The 16583-nt window shown below is 39.3% G+C and overlaps 1 protein-coding gene across 1 annotated transcript in view; it reads right to left on the bottom strand.

Moving 5' to 3' along the window:
• Window positions 1-740: 740 nt before the first annotated feature.
• SYCP2L (synaptonemal complex protein 2 like) overlaps window positions 741-16583 on the bottom strand; it is a 77859-nt gene continuing 62016 nt past the window's right edge. The window contains exons 24-30 of the mRNA XM_074337065.1: window positions 15657-15758; window positions 14494-14600; window positions 13499-13590; window positions 11474-11573; window positions 11314-11372; window positions 7757-7819; window positions 741-959 (exon numbers count right to left, since the gene is read on the bottom strand). Coding sequence (XP_074193166.1) covers window positions 7795-7819; window positions 11314-11372; window positions 11474-11573; window positions 13499-13590; window positions 14494-14600; window positions 15657-15758 — 485 coding nt within the window. The 3' untranslated portion in view covers window positions 741-959; window positions 7757-7794. The remainder of the gene's footprint in view (window positions 960-7756; window positions 7820-11313; window positions 11373-11473; window positions 11574-13498; window positions 13591-14493; window positions 14601-15656; window positions 15759-16583) is intronic.

The following is a 16583-nucleotide window of genomic DNA, read 5'->3' on the forward strand; positions in this document are numbered from 1 at the left end:
ATCGCACACAGTCATTACATTTCCACTGTCTCTATTCCTAACACTGTACTCCGCTTCTTGTAAGTATAATTCTTTAGATGTCTTTCCATGAAGACAGTCAGTGTAATGGCACCGAAATCCATAAAACACCGGGTCACCAGAAATTGTGAGCCCGAAACTGGATATGCCTAAATGAAATGAGGTTAATTAGATATTTCTCCATTGCTAAAGCTTGAAATTTTGTTAAAGTGCTGAAGAAAATTAGAACATTTGCAGATCAAATTAAATAACAAATTCAAAATACCTATTTTCATCTGAGATATTTTCATCACATTCAACTTAAATTCTCCCTCAAAGAGTTATACTACTGTGTTTCCCTGAAAATAAGACCTAGCTGGACAATCAGCTCTAATACATCTTTTGGAGCAAAAATTAATATAAGATCCAGTATTACATTATATTATATATTATATTATATTATATTATATTATATTATATTATATTATACCCGGTCTTACAGTAAAACAAGACCAGGTCTTATATTAAGTTTTGCTCCAAAAGATGCATTAGAGCTGACTGTCCAGTTAGGTCTTATTTTCGGGGAAACAGGGTAAATAGTATGAGTACAGATGCTGCTAAAATATTTCCCCAAAAAAACTTGACACTTCTCAAATAAAAATCAGTTTTACTTTTAAAATCATTTTTTAAAAAAGCAACAACACTCCAAGTTGCTAAACATCCTGAACTTCCTTTTATTCCAACCATATTTTAATACAAAAGCTTAACTTTTGTGAACAAATGAACAATAACACAACTGCAAACTACCAACATATTCTATTCTGTTCTGTTTGGTTCAGTTTCTGTTCCACCTCAGGAATTCTCAGGGATTCTGTTTGAAGTGGAGTGAAATGAAAACCACAGAGCACTAAAGCACCATTTGTGTGGCCTGGGTCATCTTTTTCTTCTTCAGGCAGTTCAGGCTGGTGGAAAGGGAAAAAGAGAACCGCGATTAGTCCAGCCTGAACTATCCTCCTCTTGGTCCCTCAGAAGTCAGTGAGTCAATATGGATGTCACTGCTTTTCATCAGCTACGTCCCTAACTCAGGCATTCATTGAACTTGGATCTTGCGTGGCCGCTGGGAGCTAAAGTCAGTGTACTGGGTAAAAATCAGCTAGAGTCAGAATCTCCCTCAGAAATCTGTTAAAAGTGCCAGCTCTCAACAGTCTATATAACACAGTAGGTTATTTTTTTTTCCTCCAGAGGTGGAGGAAAACTAGCTATTTCTTGAGTAGAATACTGGATGAAGTGGCTGGGCTGACTTTTGGGGGCACGCTGTATGAAAAATGCATGTTGTCAATAACCAGCCTGGCATTCAGCCCAATTCGACGCTCATAAAACAAGAGGTAGGTAGGAGCTGATATCAGTGAGGGGCCAGATTCTCCCAGCCCAATGCAAACATTAGGGTGTATTCTCATGGAGAAGAACGGCAACCTGTGCAATTTAAGCTATTGCTCCAATTTTTTCTGTGTTCAGCACATGTAATTTGATTCAGGTAGGACAGATATTACCAGTAACCTACCCAACATCTATTCTCCCTTTCTTCTTTATCTACAGAACCCCACTTTTTGGGAAGGCAGTAACATGCTGTTAAATTCTCACCTCCCCAAATTCCCTTTCAACTAGAAAAGGCCTTGTGACCCAGTTCATGCCAATAAGATGGAGAAATATCTCTTGGTTAGGGCTTCCATGAAAACTGTTTCCCTCATTTAGAAAAAAAGGGGGGTTGAAGGAAGGGGCAGATTCGTATCTTTAGCCCACCCCTTCGGCCTTCCTGGAGTGCAGAAGAGATGCTTAGGGTTAGGGCAGAAATCTGTGACTATAAAGCCCCAAGCCACAGGAAGGAGGCAGAGCAGGGAGCTAAAAATCTTGGGTCTTTAATGACTACTTAAAGTTACTGAAACCAACCCTGGATAATTTCCCCCTTGGCGGCTGCTTGGGGGGTGGGGGGTGGGGTGGAATTGGATTTCTGTTATACGTGATTCACTGTAACATATACAGTTAATTCACATTTGATCTAATTCTCTGTTAGGTCTAGGAATTTGTCTAATACTCAGCCTAGATTAGTCTTTTTTCCATATCCTCTTTCAGGACTATTTGATTTGCAGATTTGTTATTTTTTTCCCCAAAAGAAAATATTACTTTTTTTTCCAATAATGAAAGTCTTTGAAGACAATTTACAAGAGTATTCACCACAGATTTCTTTGGAAAAATAATTTAAAATCACCTGGATGTTCACCAGTAGAGAATCAAATGTATAAGTTATAAACTAGAATATTCTGCAGTTATTTACAAAATAAGTAGATCCATATTTTTGACTTGGAAAGGAATCTTTTGTTGCTGAGAGAACAAAGCAAGAACAATATAAATAATATTTAGTACATCATTCATGTTACTTAAAAATTTACACATGTATACTTATATAGACATTTGCATACATTCTTTTGTAAGTATAGACAAAAATGTCTGGAAGAATATACCGTGTTTCCCCGAAAATAAGCCCTAGCCGGACAATCAGCTCTAATGTGTCTTTTGGAGCAAAAATTACTATAAGACCCGGTCTTATTTTACTATAATATAAGACCGGGTCTTATATCGTACCAGGTCTTATAGTAATTTTTGCTCCGAAAGATGCACTAGAGTTGATTGTCCAGCTAGGTCTTATTTTCAGGGAAACATGGTATACTAAACTGTAAAGAGATCGTTATCCTTGAATCATAGATAATAGGGAGGGTTAGGGAGTGGGGGGAATTTAACTCTTTATAAACGTTACGCTGTTTGAGTCTATTACACAAAAGTAATTCATATCTTGGACTAAATTCTAAAATTACAGAACAGCCTAGAAAGTAAATTCACCTAAAATGTAACCATACAGAAATAACCACAGCTGACATTTTGATGAGTACCTTCTAGAATCTTGACCTCTTCCTATATACATGTACATGTACACACAAAGTCATCTTCTGTACCACCACCCCCTCCTTTCCTCATTGGTCAACTCTTTCTCATCCTCTTCTGTGGGTTTTCCCTCTCTCACCTAACTTCAACACCTTGGATTTTGTCCTGGGACTTCTTTCTATACTTACTGTGTTTCCCCAAAAATAAGACCTAGCCAGATCATCAGCTCTAATGCGTCTTTTGGAGCAAAAATTAATATAAGACCCAGTATTATATTATATTATATTATATTATATTATATTATATTATATTATACCTGGTCTTATATTATATTATATAAGACCAGGTCTTATATAACACCCGGTCTTATATTAAAATGGGTCTTATATTAATTTTTACTCCAAAAGATGCATTAGAGCTGATGGTCCAGCTAGGTCTTATTTTCGGGGAAACACGGTAGTCCCTAAGTCAACTCAGCCAGTCTTATGCTTAGCCCTCTGCCATGACTTTCAGTCTCAAATAGCCAGTTAACCACATGACAACTCCATTCAGATGCTAAAATCACAAAACAAATGTACGTCACAAATCAAACCACCACCAACACATACACCCTACCTATATCCTCCCCCTCACCCTCTCAATAAAACTGGACCTTTTCCAATCTTCACTATTCTCCTTAAACGACACCAATTTCTGCCAAGTTACTCAAGCTCCAAACCTGGAAGTTGTCCTTAATCCTGCCTTTTCCCTCCCCACCACATCTAATCCATCAGCAACCCTTCCAGCTCCGTCTCCCCTTGCCCACATCACCCACTCCCCACCCTACACACACACAAAGGCCCTTGAGAACAGTACTGTACTAGTACCCCTTTCACTGCAATTGGAACAAAATCCAGTTTCCTAACCATGGCCCGTAGGCCTAGGTGACACCCCCACCACACATACCCCACCCCCATCCTCAGCTTTTAGGGCTCTGCCCTCACTCCTTTTGTTTAGCCCTCACTGAATTCCTGGAACATTCTAAGCTGCTTATGGCCTCAGACATCTGTTTTGGCCATTCACTCTGAAATGCTCTTCCCCCCACTGTCCTCACTGCTGGCTCCATCTCATCCTTCAAGTTTTAGCTCAAATGTCACTTCCTTAGAGAGGTTTGACTTGACTCTCCTCCTTCCACACTGAGTCCCTCACACTTCTTTCGTCCTTAGCACTAACCCCTATCATGAATCCTTATCTGTTTACTTGTTTACCATCTGTGTATCCTAAAATGCACACTGTGAGGTCATGGACCTCTTGGGTATTGTTCTACCCCCAGCATCTAATCAACTCAACAATTTATTGAGATAATGAATATATTCATTCTCACCTTTTAAAACAAATGGGATTCTGCTGCTTAAAAACAAGCATTTAATTTTTACTCACTGTTAAATGTCTTCCCAAGTCAATTAATATAATCGAAATCTTTCTTTTTAATGGCTGCATGGGATAGCATATGAATGGATAAACCTATTAACCAAACTCTAGTTGGGCCTTTAGGCACCTCCCAGTCTCTCCTGATTAGAATTGTTTGTAACACATGTCATTGTACGTGTCCATGCACAGTGTAGTTTCCATCTTTAAAATAATTTCCCAGAAGTGGAACTGCTGGGTCAAAAATCACAAAGCACAATTTTGGACACTGAAGGAGTTTTTTTAAATCACCCACTTCATTTACTCTCAAATAAAATGAAATACTTGGGTTTTTTAAATAATTACTACACTCTTTAAGGTAAGTGGAATTGCGTTCTTATAAAAATGTATTGGGATATGGCCTACTTAGGCAATCTAGTTCAGACCTCTAAATTGAAGAAAATCTCGAGTTGATATCTGTATAAAAAGCCCCATTATTAAATGCTGTGGGAATGAACAAAACAATAATTCAGAGAATCCAACTGGGCGGAAGGGTCGCTGTCCTTAAAGTGACTGTGTGCAAGAAGAGAATAGTTGGTGGTTGTTCTACACATTCCATATTCATTTACTCTGTCGGTCTCACAACACTGCTGGAAAACTCAGAGTGGCAGCCCCATGAGCTGCTGGACCATCCCAGGAGTATGAGGCTCAAGTGATAATTCTATAAACGTCCTCCTTTAAAAATCTCTCAAAGTCAATCCCATTCAGTTTCAAATCCGTTTTTGCCTTAATAACTACCAAAAGACAGCCATTATCTTTGACATTCTTACTGATGCTGCTGGTACATCTCGTCTGCCTCAATCTACCACCTTTCCCCACCCTCTCGAGGTCTTCCTGTCCAAGCCCTACAACTCAATCTGTCAGCAGCCAAGTCCCTAATACCCTTAGCCTTCTCTTGGAAAAAAACACCTCCTTGCCTCCTTCTTTTAACTAAAATGTTGCTGACTTCTGAGGCTTCCACCTCCCCTGATACTTTCTCTCAATTAAAAGCTTTTTTTTCTGTTATCCTATTACTTACCAGCCAGGAGGAGAGGCAGGTAGATATTCTCCTTGCTGCCTACTGCCTCACACCGACCATTACTGCCTCTCCTGTGGAAACTTCCCTGCTGATATTAAACCATCCCTCTGACTTAGGTGTTCACCGTTCTGGTCCCTATGTTCACTCAGTTCCTGTCAGCCTTGGTACTAGTAATTGCAACGCCATCCATCACAAAGGACCCATCTTCAGGCTCTGGCTTCTCAGTTCTCCGAAGCCTCACCTCCTACAGCATTTTTTTTCTATGTCACCACGGCCACACTCTCAGATTTTGTCATCATCACCGACTTCCCAATTCCAAAATCTTGAGTCTCAATATTCCACTTTCTGACCATATTTTCCTGGCCCTTCCAGACACCTGCTCTTCTTCCTGTGCTGTCATAGCTTCTGATCCCACTGAGACTGACCCATTATAGACAAAATGCTTGTGCTCCCACCCCCCAAAAAGATTCATATGCTGAATCCGTGGCCTCCCATGTGATGGTATTAGGAAGCAGAACCTTTGGGGTATAATCACATAGTGCTCTCAGAAGAGTGCAACCCTCATGAGTGGGATTAGTGTCAGTTAAAACTGACACCTTTTTGTTATGATGGAGTCTTCCCATCCATTGGTCCTGATTTTAGTAATGATGCATTTAGCTTCTCCATGAAGCATGATAATGGCTTTTGGACTGAGATTTATCATAACAAAGACTATCTAGTTTTTCACTATAGAATATCTACTATTTTACTTGGTTCAAACAGAGATGTAGAATTTTTTCAAATGCCTTTTGAAATATATGGAGAAAATTATAATGACTTTTCTCCCTAGTAATTAATGTATCAATAGATTCCCTAATATCAAACCAACTTCATATTCCTGGAATAAACCTCACTTGATCATGACGTATTATTCCTTTATTAAGCCACTAAGTTATGTTTGCCAATGTTTGACTTAGAATTTTGGCTTAGTTATTTTAATTGAAATTGTTCTATGGTTCTCTGTGCAATTTTTGTTGGATTTTTGTATTGTAATGTAGATTCATTAAAAAAAAGTTGGGAATTTTTTATTCTTCTATGTGCTGGAATAGTACTGAAATTATTCTTTAGTACTATTTAGTCAGTAGCACTAAAGTTATTCTTTTTTAAAGGACCAGTAGAGCTCCTCCGTGCTAAAATCTGGATCATACACGTTTGTAGGGGAGTTCTTTATCCATTTTATTTCTTCTATGAATATTTGCCTAAATTATTCATCTATTCAAGAGTTTCTTTTGTTAAATTGTATTTTCCTGGAAAACTGTCCATTATTCTAGGTTTTCATCAAAACTTGGATTGATGTAGACATCTGAAAGTTAAAAGGTTAACAAATGAACATTTGTTAACCCATGCATTGCTCCCTCCCCACGTTTTCCCTCTTTCTCTAATTGGCAAACCATCCACTCAATTGCTGAAAGACAGAAACCTACAAATCATCCTTATTTATCCTTCCTTTATCTATGGCTTCCTTCCATCTGTTGGTAATTTATTGATTCTAGCTCCAAAATGGATCTGGAGTTCCCCCACTTCTGATGATCTCCAGAGCCCCCAGCTGAGCTTTCCTCTTCTATACTTCTCCAGTCAATTCTCAACACAGTAGCTAGAATGACTTTCTTAAAATATAAATCAGATTCTATTACCCTCACCCACACTGCCTTTGCTCTAAAGCCATCCACATTTCCTTCACTCTTAGTATAAAATCCAAACTCCTCACCAAGAGCAACTGAGAGTCAGCCATGCTCCCAACTTCATTTCAAGTAACTGTCCCCCTTACACCACTATGATCCAAGAAGTTTCAGTTCCTCAAGGATGTCAAGTTCTCTCCCACACAATCAGGTTTCTTTAAACTGTTCACAAGTCTAGTTCCTTCTCATTCTTGAAACTCCACCTTAAATGTCACTTCTTTAGAGACCTTTGATGACCATCCTATCTGAAACTGATACTTCACACCACTGCTCTCTGCCAAAGCATTTCATCAGTATCCCTCAAAGTACTTAGTAAACTTGCAATTATTCTGTTTACTTGTCTTTTTTCTGTCTTCCTACAGGGAACTTATTTTTAATGGGGGTGGGAGCATGTCTGTGTGTTAGCCATTGTATTTCCATGTTCAGCACAGCACTTGATGCAGAGCAAGCACTCACTTAGAAATGCTTACTGAATGAATGATCCAGATCCAAAAGGATAATTGCTAGGATGGGAGATTTGTGACAGAGAAGGATGCTCCGTGGAAGAGCTGTAATATGGACAGTGTTAGAATATCTTTTGGTGCTTGCTTCTCCCCACTCCAATTCATATCGACTGAACAAAGCAAACCTTCATACCTACCCCAGGAATGCAATCATAAAACCAGACTTTGGTTTTCCTCATGAAGGCTGACTTGCATTAAGCCTGGAAGAAATTGGTCCATCTCATTATATTCACATTAGGCAATTGAAAAATAAAAATATACATATATGTACATACATATACCATAGTTATTTCATAGACTGTTATGTTATCGGATGTTAGCTGAGGATGGTCAATGGCCAATCCAGGATATTAATGTAAGAGATTAATATTTTACTTGATTCTACTTTATGCATCGTCACAACACATACAGAGGTATTTCATGATCACCATTGAAATCAACGACTCCCAATCTTTTTGTAACACTAGTCTGAGGAATCTAGTCTGAAGTAATCTAGTCTGAAGGAATGTCCTTCTCATCTCCCTAGAAAAATATGTAAAGCCAACAGTGACAGGCAAAACCAACACTGACGGGCAAACATGACAAAAGGACGGACGCTGGATACCGACCAGATCCAGATCCTGGACCTCAACCAAGCTAATTAACCTCTCTAAGTTTTATAGGAGCTTCAAGTGGTTAGTCCAGAGCCTGGTCCCCAGTCAGCACTCAGCATGAGCTAAGGGTATCACCATCATCTCTCATCTGCAAGCCACACGGTGGTGTCCTCAGGTGTTTGGAAAAGAGGAAAGAAAAGGCAAAACCCTCAGAGATGTACATTTGGAAGCCATTTTTGTTCTTTGAGGTATTCCAAATTCACACAGGGGCCTGTTATCAAGGGAGATGAATGCAAATGGTAATTAATACTCTACGATGTAATCTGTATGAACTGAAGCAACAGTTGTCTAAAATCTGGGGTTCAATCAAAATAATTGATTTCTCCAAGTTTCAGAAAACTAGGAGGTATAATTTTCTCTAATGTATTTTATAGTGTTGCTTTACATTGGCAGTTCTCAAAGTGTGAACCTTTGGAACCCCAAAGAGACCTCCTTTCCTCGGGGACCCCTAAGGAAACTAAGTTTCCTAAGGTTCCGTGAGATCAAAATTTACTTTGTTAAGTGGTAACAACACTAAGATGTTGTTAAAGTCTTACTCTCTCACTTTTTAAACTCCTACTCTCACAAATATACAGTTGAGTTTTACAGAGGCTACATGACATGAGATATCACAACAGATTGAATTCAGAAGCAGAGATAAGAATGCAGCGGTCTTCTATGAAGCCAGACATTAAAGAGATTTGCAAAAACATAAAACAACGCTACTCTTCTCACGTGTTTCTTGTTTTGAGAAGTCTGGTTATTTTTCATAAAAATGTTTACTTATATCAATATGTACAGTTTTATTGGTTATTTTAAAATAAATATATGTTTCAAATTTCGGTCTCAATTTTTAGTATGGAAAATTTTCACAGAGATAACCCATAAAGCAAAAGCTCTTTGGGAGTCCTTAATCAATTTTAAAATTCCAAGAAGTGTGAGAACCATTCACCACCTGAGGCATTCAGTGAAGAGGTTTTAAAAGCCTCTTCCCTCTAATCATTTATAAGGTACAGGGAGGGAGATGTGTGTATGAAAGAATTTTGAAAATCTATAGTTCATACTGTCATTATTATTGTGTTAAACGGAGTAACAGAGGATGGATAACTCAAATTTCGAAAGTGTTGTTTGAAATATATGGTGGATCAGAATAATATCCTTTCTGAAACCACTGGACTTGAATTTCTGTGACAGAAGCTGATTCTCAACTGGTAAATAAAGCTTCAGTCAATGCAAATTGATACAGGGATTCCTTTTGATTGTTCAGGAAGAAAGAAAACCACAATTTCTCCCAGGGCAGAAGCAGAGGAGTGAAGGGCTCCCCTCTCCATTACCCCACTCCCCACACGCCAGAGAATGGCACGGCATTCCACGCAGATCGAAGCGCAGTCTCAGAATCTTCAGAGTAATCACAGCGAAAGGAATGTGAGGTAAGATAAACCCATTTGATGTTTGATATATAGATGTGTATTTAAAATATATACATATAGGATATATATACAATATAGCCTATCAAGAACACAATACAGCATATAACTCAAAATCAACTGTTTACTCAGAAGTCTATATATTTGGCTCAAAATCTACTCATTTTAATTTAAACTATTGCTGAAAGATAAAACAATTTGAATCAAAACACTGACATTTGGATGATCCTGTTTATGCTTTGCAAAATTCACACTTCTAGTTTGATATCCTAAGCTACACTCTGCGCTTAGGGAGTGCTAGAGAAGTGGCTGGTTTGGAAAGCAAATATTTAGCCATGAAGTTTTATGAATAGCAACCACTCATACTCTAGCTGAAGCATTACTTATACTTCAACTAAGGTACTTCTAGAAAGAATACTTTAAAAAAAAAATACCTCTGACACAATAAACTGCATAGAAGAAAACATAGGTACTAAACTTATGGACCTTGGGTTCAAAGAGCATTTTATGAACTTGACTCCAAAGGCAATGGAAGTAAAAGCTAAAATAAACGAATGGGACTATATGAAACTTAAAAGCTTCTGCACAGCAAAAGAAACCATTGACAAAATAAAGAGGCCACCAACTGAATGGGAGAAGATTTTTGCAAACAGTGCCTCCGATAAGGGGCTAGTATCCAGAATATACAAGGAACTCATGCAACTCAACAACAAAAAAACAAACAACCCAATTTGAAAAATGGGCAGAGGACTTGAAGAGACATTTCTCCAAAGAGGACATACAAATGGCAAACAGACATATGAAAAAATGCTCAACATCACTAATCATCAGAGAAATGCAAATCAAAACCACAATGAGATATCACCTCACCCCAGTCAGAATGGCTATCATCAACAAGACAAATAATAACAAATGTTGGAGAGGCTGTGGAGAAAAAGGAACCCTCATACACTGTTGGTGGGAATGCAGACTGGTGCAGCCGTTATGGAAGGCAGTGTGGAGGTTCCTCAAAAAATTACGAATAGAATTGCCATATGACCCAGCAATCCCTCTCCTGGGTATCTACCCAAAAAATCTGAAAACATTTAGAGATAAAGACACGTGTGCTCCAATGTTCATTGCAGCTTTGTTTACGGTGGCCAAGACATGGAAACAACCAAAATGTCCTTCAATAGATGAATGGATAAAGAAGTTGTGGTATATATACTCAATGGAATACTATTCGGCAGTAAGAAAAGATGATATAGGAACATTTGTGACAACATGGATGGATCTTGAGAGAGTAATGCTGAGCGAAACAAGTCAGACAGAAAAAGCAGAGAACCATGTGATTCCACTGATATGTGGTATATAAACCAAAAACAACAAAAGAACAAGACAAACAAATGAGAAACAGAAACTCATAGACACAGACAATAGTTTAGTGGTTGCCAGAGGGTAAGGGGGGCGGGTGGTGGGGGGTGGGAGATGAGGGTAAGGGGGATCGAATATATGGTGATGGAAGGAGAACTGACTCTGGGTGATGAACACACAATGGGATTTATAGATGATGTAATACAGAATTGTACACCTGAAATCTATGTAATTTTACTAACAATTGTCACCCCAATAAATTTAATAATAAAAAAAAAATACCTCAGCACTTGCATATCACAGAATGATTTCAGATCATCAGACTGTCTCCCCCAGAATTCCTAAAATTGAATAAAAGTTGTATTTAAGTAGTAATCAGTCGTCCTACCCTGGACCAGATTCTCTTAAATCACAGAGAAAGTGCTAAACAAAAAGAACTTACCAGAGCATCCTTCTCAAGGTGTTTCAGAGCCAGAATATCCTTCTCAAGATTGCTCAGCTCTTGAAGAACAAAACTGTTAAACAGCTCTAGTTTATTCAGTCTGATCAATGTAAAAGCAAAAAGTTTCATTGAGATTGCTTGGAGGTGACAAAAGACAATTAATCCTCATCTCGCAAGGATACTTCATGTTCTTCTCTAGACATTTCTTGTTTTAAGAATAATATCTCTCTTCTCTCCCCTCCCCTGACTGCCTGCCCATCCTCACCCCCTGAAACTACACACACTTCGATTTAGCCTTTCGACAGAAGCCCAGAGGAAGCTGGTATTCCAGATCACGCTTTGAAGAGCAAAGGAGAGATGACTCCACAGAGAAGGGGACTAAGGCCAGACCTGGGCTAGAAGTCACTCTGCCACCAACTATGGCTCCCTGCTGCTTCCTACCTTCTACTTTCTCTTGCCTTGAGCTGGCTCTGAAAGCTGACAGGGCCTAACAAACTTTTTTCCCCATTTCTGTTTTAGTTCTGAAATTTCTAACAGTCACTATTCTGTGTCTAACCACCATACAAACTGCTTATTTGTTCGCTTGCTTTTTGTCTGTCTTCTCAATTACGCTGAACGTTCCATGAAGCCAAGACGCTCTTAAAGCCAGTTCTCACTGAACTCCTGCTCAGTGTGCGTTTGCTGAATGAAAAAATGGATGAATTCCTGCCCCCTAAGAGATTATGGAAGTTCCACAAGTCCAAAGACTTTCACAGGCTTGTTTTGAGAATCAAATGGTATTGCATATATAAATGTGTGAAAAAATTATAAATTTCTATTCACATTATGTATTCTGCTCTAAGAAACTTACTATTTCAGTCAAGCAAACCAACCTGCAACCACTTTCTTCCCTCCTTCATTTACATGCCATTCTCTCCAATAGGGACAATCCCTGTTCTCATGCTCCCTGTATCATTCAAATCTTTGTTTCCAAAACCTCACTCCAGAAGCACTTCACTGTCAACACTCTGGATTAACTCTAATCACTACAGAAACCCATCTCTCCACTCACATTTCTTGTTCTTCACATCTCTCTAAAGTCTTGGCACCTTTGTACTTCCTGCTACCATGTTTCCCCGAAAACAAGACCTAGCCGGACAATCAGCTGTAATGCGTCTTTTGGAGCAAAAATTAATATAAGACCCAGTCTTATATTATGTTAGCTAAGACCCAATCTTATATTACAGTAAAATTGTCCGGCTAGGTCTTATTTTCAGGGAGACACAGTACATAGTCATAGGGTATGTGTGTTTGCACATGTGTGCATGAGTGTGTAGTGTTTTTTTATTGTGGCAAAATATACATAAAATTTACCCCTTTAACTATTTTAAGTGTACAATTCAGTAGCATTAAGAACAATCACAATATTGTGCAACCATCACCACCATCCATTTCCAGAACTTCCCCATCATCCCAAATAGAAACTCCATATTCATTAAACCATAACTTGCCATTTCCCACTCCCCCAACCACTGCTAACCTCTATTCTACCTTCTGTCTCTATGTATCTGCCTATTCTAGGCACCTCATGTAAATGGGATCATACAATACTTGTCCTTTTGTATATTTCACTTAGCATAATGCTCTCATCTATGTTGTAGCCTCAGAATTTTATTCTTTTTAAGGCTGAATAATATCCTACTGTATGGATATAATTTAACCAGCATAATTTAACCACATATAATTTAACCAGCATTTGTCACATATATAGCCATGCTTGCCCTGTCTTCACAATTGGATTATGAATTTTTAAGAACAATATTTTAGGATCATACAATGGTAGACTATAAAAGGGCTTAAGAAGGACCTTTAGTCCAACCCCTCATCTTATGAATGAAGAACCAGACACCTGGATGGCTTAAGCAATCTGTCAAACCTCACAGCTGCCCAAGCTTCAACTCCTCACGACCCCAGCACAGTGGTCATGAGACAAATGTTTGTGAATGACTCCCCTTTTATGAACTTGTTTTGAAAGCTAATACTTACCTGCACTGATGTATCTGGTTTAAAAGTTTTACTAGGCAACCCGGGGCTTGCTTTGCATATTTTGAGTAAAGTACACTTCTTCTGTACCTAAGCTAAACCATAACAACAATAACAAAATAATCACATTTGGGTTAACCATAACTACATAAATTGAGTGCAGGCTTTGTATGAAAAACTGTTGACAGCACATAATATTCACAGCAAACATTACTGCTCAAGAATTGTGGTAAGGTGCCATGCTTTGCATCTCCCATGGATCACCTCAGAGTCAGTACCAATAAAGAACAAGAAGCTAAAACAGAAAAACTTTCATTCATACTATTGATACACATATTGAATAACATGTACAAATTTCCATTATAAACTAGCTTACATTGGTATTGCAGAAAATCAGACTTTGGAGATTTTCCAAGTTAGTTAAATGAATGTATGTTAGGGTAAGGTATTTCTCTCAAATTTGCTATTAAATAACTCTAGGGATATACAAATAATAGGACAAAAAATGAAGGGAATGAAATGGTTCTTGAGTTCATCTGGCAGATAAGGTCTGGGGACAGCCTATATGTGCCACCACAAAGATTTGCCACACTCAGGTGACCAGCCACCCACAGCCTAACTGTGTCCCCTACACCTCTCTTACCCACGTGCTTCCTTCTCCCCCCTCCTCCTTGTCTATCAATATGACCAAATCATCGTTTCTTGGTAGTTCAGGCGTCTGAGAAGGCTAGCAGTGAAACCAAACCATGAGCCTGATTTCCACATAGGTCCACCTGGTCCCATTGTAGCAAATGGACATAGAATAGGTGTCTTATAAATACAAACCACAACTCACAAAGGCTCTAAAATCAGTGAGCACAGCTAAGACAAATCTCCCTCCCCAAAAAGACTCAGGAACACTTTTACACACAAAAAGTAACAACAGTATTAACGAATAATATGAACCTGTTACTTTAAACTCATAACAAACTAGCTTTTCATTGTTTGTGGACCATTACCTCGTATTTTCTTTTCAGTTCTCTAGTGAAGTTTTCAAAGGTTGTGATAACAGCAGATCTATTCATGTTCTCTGGCACAACTGCCAGGGGTAGAGTAGAAAGGCCTTCTGAGCAACAAAAACAGAGAATTAAGGAAAACTAACAAAGTGCTTGAGGCAGATGTGCTCAGTCCATCCGCTGCCCAGAGCATGGGCAGTCAGGCGAAAGCACAGATCCGATCCTCAAAGCCCCAGGGCTGCCTGGCTGTGACTGCAGCAGGGCTGACTCTGGCGGCGTCCACCAAGGCCAACTCAAGCCAAGAGTCCATGCTGCAGGCACTTCATGCTGCTTTGCATCAAAACTCACTCTCTGGTAAGCGCCCACTTCAGCCAGACTTTCCCAGCACTTTATATCAGAGCAACTGATACTACTAAGTCTGAGAAGCAGGCTGAAGTGTTGGAAGAGGTTTTAAGGAATATGTGATGGGTAGGGCGTTTCTATGGGGGCAGTGCAGGAATGACAGCTTCTGGATTCCAGAAGTTTTATGAGGGCCATTGAAGGGTCTCTGTTCTAAGGGATTTGCATGTGTCCACGCATTTAATCCTCATAAAGACCATGTGAAGGGGGCCGTGTTATTGTCCACACTTAACACAGAGATCAAATAACTTATGTAAGCACGCACTAACTGCTTCAGGATTGGAACCCAGGCTGCCTTGCTCTTAACCACCACGCTCTAGTATCTCTGGGCTTCCAAATTTGCCTTTCTGGACCCTTTTGTTTCAACGTAGAGTGGCATCACTCATCCAGATGGCCAACCCCTCACAAGCAGACGTTTCAGATCATTCTCCTTCATTGGTATAGTCTATTTCCAACACTAAAATTTAGTTAATAACCATTAACTAATGCAGAAACCTGTAAGTTTAGGAACCTTTAGGGCCCGAAAATTGCCACAAAGAAGAGTTAAGAGGCTGAAATCTAACAGCTAAAAGGAGATATGCTTACTGTCATCTGTAATTTGTGCAACAATTTGCTTGTCTCTGAAAGGACAGAATGCTTCATTTTTAGGTCCTGCAATTGCTATGATCTTCATACTGTAACTCCTTTTAACTCACACGTTTCTACATTCGGTGCTTACAATTTTGTCACACTCTTGCTTCACGGGCTGGCTGGGTGCATAATGTTACCTGCCAAGTCCGTTTCTTCTGTCACTGAGGAAAGGGATCCTGGAGAATCATCTTCTTCCAATTTTGGCTGTTTCCACTTAGCAAAACTACCATCTGATATGTCTGAAGGCAAGCACAGGCGATTAATAACAACACACACATTTCTTTTGTCCCAAGTTTATCTTTTCACCAGTTAATATCTAACCTTTATTGATAAGCACCAAGTGAAAGTTATTCCCTGCCTGTTACTAATTATCATTTGGCACATGGGACAAGTATCAAAGCACTGAGTCTACTGATGCCCGAAAGAAGATGCAGGGGAACAGGCCTCCTTTTGATGAGCTCTGTAACATACAAACTGAATCTAACAGAAAGCAGTAATGGTTGGCATCAGGAACACTTCCAAGGCTCCAGGCTAAATGGCAAAATAGCAAGATTTCCCCACATGTGGGCCTTTGGAAGTTCACAGATCACCCCGCAGCGTGTGCCACCTGCTGGTAACACTGGAGCTTCAGGGTTACCATACAAATGAGATCCTTTTGGCTCCTCTCACTAGCTCAAGTGACTCAGAGAGCATCAACTTATGAGATTTAAATACAGAGTCTCTTCTCAATTCGGTATTTACTAAATATGTTCCAATCACTTTCCCCCCACACATGTCCTCACCTCATCCTCCCAATCTTATCCAAATGGCACCACCATTGTCAAAAGAGTTCTATTATTCGGTCTGACTCCTGCTTTTCTTTACCATCCCCTTCTCTTCCATCAACACGGCCTGAGGTCCTGCCTATAGAATGAATCCATACCTCTTTCTGCATTCCCATGCCGTGACCCTGTCCACCATGGCCCTGGAGGAGCTCATCAATACCATATCTTCAACTGTCATCTCCCAAATCTCTCTTGCCTGAGCTCGCTTAAGCAGCAAATTTGTATTTCCAACTGCCTACT

This window comes from Rhinolophus sinicus, linkage group LG06 (genome assembly GCF_036562045.2).
Source record: "Rhinolophus sinicus isolate RSC01 linkage group LG06, ASM3656204v1, whole genome shotgun sequence".
Classification (NCBI taxonomy): Eukaryota; Metazoa; Chordata; class Mammalia; order Chiroptera; family Rhinolophidae; genus Rhinolophus; species Rhinolophus sinicus.